The sequence below is a fragment of the Sinocyclocheilus anshuiensis genome, unplaced genomic scaffold (genome assembly GCF_001515605.1).
Source record: "Sinocyclocheilus anshuiensis isolate Anshui unplaced genomic scaffold, SAMN03320099.WGS_v1.1 scaffold2198, whole genome shotgun sequence".
NCBI lineage: Eukaryota > Metazoa > Chordata > Actinopteri > Cypriniformes > Cyprinidae > Sinocyclocheilus > Sinocyclocheilus anshuiensis.
The window spans coordinates 446786-453067 of NW_015560625.1; the positions used below are offsets into that span (position 1 = coordinate 446786).

The 6282-nt window shown below is 35.2% G+C and overlaps 1 protein-coding gene across 1 annotated transcript in view; it reads left to right on the top strand.

The window, feature by feature from the left end:
- The first annotated feature begins 369 nt into the window (after positions 1-369).
- Positions 370-6282, top strand: part of LOC107681921 (serine/threonine-protein kinase STK11-like) — a 21177-nt gene continuing 15264 nt past the window's right edge. Inside the window, exons 1-2 of the mRNA XM_016478294.1 lie at positions 370-403; positions 2551-2638. Of these exons, the coding sequence (XP_016333780.1) occupies positions 370-403; positions 2551-2638 (122 nt within the window). The remainder of the gene's footprint in view (positions 404-2550; positions 2639-6282) is intronic.

The following is a 6282-nucleotide window of genomic DNA, read 5'->3' on the forward strand; positions in this document are numbered from 1 at the left end:
AAAAAATGTAGGCGTTATCATGGATTGTGATTTTAAACTGGATAAACAGATTAACTTGGTAGTTAAATCTAGTTTTTTTTTTCCACTTGAGACATCTCACCAAGGTGAAATCTTTCCTGTCCTCTAAAGACTTTCAAAGAATTGTACATATTTTTTATTTCAGCTCGTCTGGATTACTGTAATAGCCTCTATACATGTATTAGTCAGGCCTCTCTTTCCAGACTGCAGATGGTCCAGAATGCTGCAGCTCGCCTGCTGAGCTGCTAAGCTCTTTTTGTGTGTACAACACTTTGATAAACACTTGCTGTTTTTTAAAAAAGTGTTTATAAATAAGCTTTGACTTTGACTTTGACATGCAGACCGATGAGCATGACTGAGACGACACGCAGACGTCAGCACGTGAGTAGATGTTCTTCTGCTGCTGATTCCACACAGAAGATCTAGTGTTAAACGTGAAGACTGCTGCCTCAGATTGTTTGTGCTAGATTCTTCCAGATAACGGTTCATCACTGTGTTTTAGGATCTTCTTATTAAAAACCACTTTTGACTGCATGTGGATCTGTGGAGATTCAAAGTGTTGCGTCTGCTTCTGGATCAGTGTGAGAAGAGTGTTTTTCTGCATTTCAGTTTTTCTTTCCGAGTCTGATGTTCTGAGGTTTGACATCAACCGACTGACTGAGTTCATTACTGTATCATATTTAATTCATGAATTTATAAGGCTCTAAATGATCAATCTTTGCTGTTAAACCTGTTTCTCACTCGATCTCCTCATGTCTTCTGTCTCTGGTTGATAGTTTAGAGTGTTTTATCCAGTCAAAGCTCTTTTAGTGTAATTGTACAAACGTTTATAAATATCAGCATCTGCAGCAAATTCATATTTTAGCTGAGTTTGAGTCTCTGAATAAAATTGAGCTTCATATGAGCCATAAAAGCCAAATATGATACGAAACATAAAACACATATGCAAACTTTAAGATTTGTATCTGTAAGCACAGTTAAGTTAATCATTCTCATAGAGTAGTTTGTGCATTCAGTCAATAATTATTTCACCAGCTCATTTCGCTTGGAGATTCAGAGATACAAATGAGAAATGCAAGCAATTGCTTTCATTTTATGTCCATTAGTTACTGCTCTCGTTAGTTAGTGCCCACAATTGTTTCATTGTTTTTCATTACTTAATGAGGAAGTTTCAGTACTTCAGTTCTTCTGTGATGTTTCTCAAGTCTCCTGAGCTGTGCGTGACATTTTGTCTTTTGTTAGTCTCCTGATTCTGCATTTGGTCCAAATTGTCCAGCGCTTAGTGAGTTTAAATCCAGAGCTTCATTAGTTGAGGGTCCTTCTTCCTCTCAAACACACATTATTCAGCACTGATTGCTGCATCATTAAAGAGAATCACAAAGAAATTCAAGCATAACCCGTCTGCGCCCGTGAAGACTCTTCCGTTTGATTTGTGTTTGTGCTCATTAAGACGGACTGTAATGAGGGAAGCGAGCGTGAGTTTGTAATCAGAGCTTGAGCTGGACATTCCACAGGTTTAACACTAGTTAAATATAACCCCCATCAGCGGCCGAGCCAACACAGGCCTCCAGAGCATTCATCTCACCAGAGTCTGTCTGTCTGGAAATACGGATGAACATCTTGGAACTGAATATCGTTTATTGTCCCATTTTTGGGAAATTTGTCAGATTGTTCCAAAGCAGCTTCACATTAATAACATTTAAAATAATGTTGCATAATTTATTTTAAATAAACTGTAAAGCAGTAGAGGACAACAGTGTCATTACTCATATGGCAAAAAAAATTATTATTATTAATAATATTATTAATAATAATATGTTTTAATATTATTAATGTTTATAATAATAATAATATATTTTCATTTTAAATAGATTTCAAAATATACAAAAAAAAAAAAGGCCAAAAAATAAATTTGCTAAAATGTGTTTCAAATTATATTTACGTAAATATATTTTCTACCAATATTGTTTGTGGGTATTTTTCGTAGGCTACTTATATATATATCTTAGATTTTAATAAATATATAGGCCCAACTGTACGATTGCAAATTTATTTTCTTGCCCCTAAAACACATTTTGAAATATATTTTAGTATATGAAGGTTGAAACTCAATATATTTTCGATTTCAAAAATCTATATTTCATTGAGCTGCACTGTTTACGACATACTGTATATTTAGCATATATTTAAAATATGTATTTGTCAGGGGAAAAATGCGATTATAATCGGCATACGTTTATAGTTGCTACGATTATGAGTTTAATAGGATCAGTTTAATCGAAGCGTTGTGTTTATGTGGTAAGTTTAATCGCAATATTGGCTCAGATTTATTATAATTGCATGCAAACGCAGTCAATGTTTCCGTGGAAATATGTCTAATAGATTTCGGTAATATTAATTGTGTTACACGCATAATTTCGAAATGCTGTGGCGTTTTCTCGGCTCTGCGCATGCGCGGTGCAGCGAGGGGAGGGAGGTAAACAAGATGGCGGCAGCCTTGAAGCAGCAGCGGCTGTGAGGAACAGATGTGAGAAAATAAGCGACTGAGGAGCAAAAGAGGAGCAGAAACGCGAGTGTCCGTGTCTCGTCGAGCCGTGCCGGTGATCGCAGCCTCAGCTCGGTGAGTTTGTTGCTTATTTTCTGTCAGAGATGAGCGTTAGCCGCCGCTAACCGAACACGCTCGTCAGCGTCGACACAAACAGCGCGTTCAGCGCACAAACTCCCTCACACACACACACACACACACACACACACCGATGAAATACAGGGTTCATTTGATCGATCACCCGCGTCTGTGTTTGTGTCTCTGGTTTAATATTAGCACCCAATCACAACATTACTGTGCTATCAGACGGTACAACTGTGGTACTTTATGATTACCGCGCTCTGTTTACATCATACTTCAACCAATACTATGGTAACTAATGCTAATTCATAGGTGTGTCAGAGAATGTGGTTCAGGGCTGTATTATATTCCCTCAGTGCGGATCATTAGAACACGTCGCTCGGAGTCATGTACTGTAACACACTGCTGGACCAGCGAGTGCAGTGCTGAGATCAAGGGTTAGTTAGTTAGTTAGTTAGTTAGTTGGTTAGTGGACGGTTAATGTCCTTCTCCACCCGTCAAGTCAGTTTTAGTTATGAAGCACTTTTCAGAGCAGCTTTACAGAAATCATGATGTTGACAAATGTCAGTTTTTAGATGTTATGTGTCCAAAAGTACAACATTTCTGGAATTAATTAATTAATTTATTGTTTATTAATTGATTGTTTATTTATTTATTGCATTTATTTATGTATTTATTAATTTATTGTTTGTTTATTTATTTTTCCAGATATGTTTGACATACATTTTGAACCAGATCCTATAATAATTAAATTTGGAGTGTTTTTTTAGGCTGGCAACACAACAGTTGGTTTCATATAAGATAATAATTTCTGCCAAAAACAAACAAAAAAACAAAGCCTCATTCTGTTGACTTGGAAAAAAAAATAAATCCCAATTTTACTAGTACATTAGAATTAAAAAGAATTAGGTATATCTAATTTTGTTAATTTTTGTTATTGATATCTTCTCTGCAAACCGGTGATATTGTTTATGTCTCTATTTTTTTGCGTTGGGTGTGTTTTCTTTCTGGGTTTTTTTTAATTATTATTTATTTACTTATTTTCTTTCTCTCTATTTATTTACTTTTAATCTTTCTGTGCAATTATTATTACTTTTAAGCGAATCTTTGTTTGATCCATGTTTGTTATAATGTCAGTTTTATGTTTTTGTACTTAAAAAAAAAGTGGTTAGTTAAAAAAAAAAGCATTTTAACACAGATGTTAATATTTATAATATCTAATTATCTCCATGTCTTATCATTGCATTGATCAGATTAGTGCTGAACGTTAATACTTAGTGTTACATTTGTGACGATATAAGCAGGTGAGATTTGCTACATAGTATCTCTTCATTTGAGTGTGTGTGCTGCATGCATGAGTGTACTATATATCCAATCTGAAATATGTCACTGTGATGTATATCTGTTACAGTGATATAATAGCTGTTGTTCCTCTGGTGGGACACTTACATCCTCTAAAAATCACCGTCTGATTCAAACACCGTGAGACTTCACATGATAAAGAGAACAGATCTTGCAGTGTTTTATATGAGATTTGTGACCCTGGAGCACAAAGGTATATTTGTAGCAATAGCCAACAATACATTGTATGGGTCAAAATAATAAATTTGTCTTTTATGCCAAAAATCATTAGGATATTAAGTAAAGATCATGATCATTTAGATTTTTTTGCACCCTCAGATTCCAGATTTTCAAATAGTTGTATCTCAGCCAAATATTGTCCTATCCTAACAAACCATACATCAATGGAAAGATTATTATTCAGCTTTCAGATGATGTATACATCTCAATTTCAAAAAATTGACCCTTATGACTGGTTTTGTGCTCCAGGGTCACAAATGAGTGGATGTGTGGCATTAATGAGGCGTGTTACGCTGCTTCATAAGCAGATTGATGTTGAGGCTCCCTGATTAATATCTGATTCATTTCTCGTAGGTATTTCAGTCATGGATTTCCCGTAATGCCGAAGTGAAGTCGGTAATCCTCACCAAAGAGAGCGTTTACGCGCTTCTGAAGAGGATGCAAGGTCTTCTGCGACTGAAGTTCTGGTTTTGTGTGTTTCTGCAGAGATGTGCAGAGCTCCAGTGATCCCCAGCGTCGGCTAATAAAGCCTCACGACTGAAACGAAGCGACACCATTGGATTCTCACAGACTTGTGGAGACGCGGTTTGTTTCCGGTTATTGTTCGGATCTGTTCGCGATGCTTCTGCTGCGGTTTAACCGGTGTTTATCGGTTGACTGATCTTCCTGATCTCAACTGCTCCTTCGGAAAACAAATATTCCTGTCGAGCAATCAGTAAAAGAGCGCGGGATCGGCGGAGGGAGAGCGAGAGGCCCGGGAAGATGAGTTTAGGTGGAGAGCTCCAGCATCTGGACTACCTGACGGAGAACGAGCTCATGGACACCTTATTTTTTATAAACATTGTTAAAAAATATTTTATTTCTAAGAAGTTTATTAAATGTATTTATAAAATATTTTTATGTATTAAAATCTATTTTTATTTATAAAAAAATATTTTATATTTTATTTAAAAAATATCTTAATTTAAGAAAATATTAGTTTAAGAACAAATATTTGTCTTCATAAGAATGTTATGCTTTATTGAGAAAAAATATGTATTTTATATTCTAAAAGTATTTTTACATTATATTATATAACATTTTAATAATCTGTTTTACATTTTATTTAAATAATATTTAAATATTTTTTATTTATATAGAAATAAATGTTTGTCTTCATAATCTTACATCTTAAAATAATAACTTCCCTTTTCTGCTGCTGGTTAATGTTAACATCAACCAACAGTCAGCTATTGAGTGATTGTACCGCGGCCTTTCTGTCTTTAAAGCTGGTTAACCGGTGAGAGAATCGAATCCTGCTGCAGTTCTTTAGTTCTTCCTCACTGAACGTTCTGTTTCAGTCGTAAATGTTGCGTCACATGACGGAAGTGAAATGATTGTGGATGTTCAGTTTGACTCGAGGTGTTTTCTGACACTCGTCATGTTCGTTCTGCACTGTGTGAAATATCATTTCCATCTCTTTAATCACACAGAGCAGTTAAATTAATTAAAATAATGTACAGTGAAGCCTCAGGCTTCTGCTTTAAATAGAAGAGAGCTTTTGGAGCCGCTTCAAAACCCTTGCGTGCCAGGACACGTGTGTTTGGTCTTCTGCTTGAAACTGCGTTAGAAGATTAGTGCTCGTGTGTCGACCGGCTCTGTGCCAAAACTACACAGACAGCACCCTTATAAGGCAGCATCCAACACACTGAAGATATTTGCTGATACCTCAAAACATACTGCGATACTATTTCGATTCGATTCGATTCAGTGGCCTGTGATCGATAAATATTTACATCAGTAACATCAATTACAACTCATAAATGCAAACAAAATAAAATATATATAGTAATTCAACTCTCTAAATTGGGGCATCCACAACAAAAAAAAGTACACTATTTATTTTCAAACAATATATATATAAAAGAATGGTTAAAACTTAAAACTATATATTGATTTTATATATTTGATTGATGTTTCAATCTCTATCGATGCAGAAGTACACCCCTTGCATTTTTACTCATTGATTTTTTTGCAGTATGTGTATTATAATTGATCTGTCATCTTAATTCCCCCCC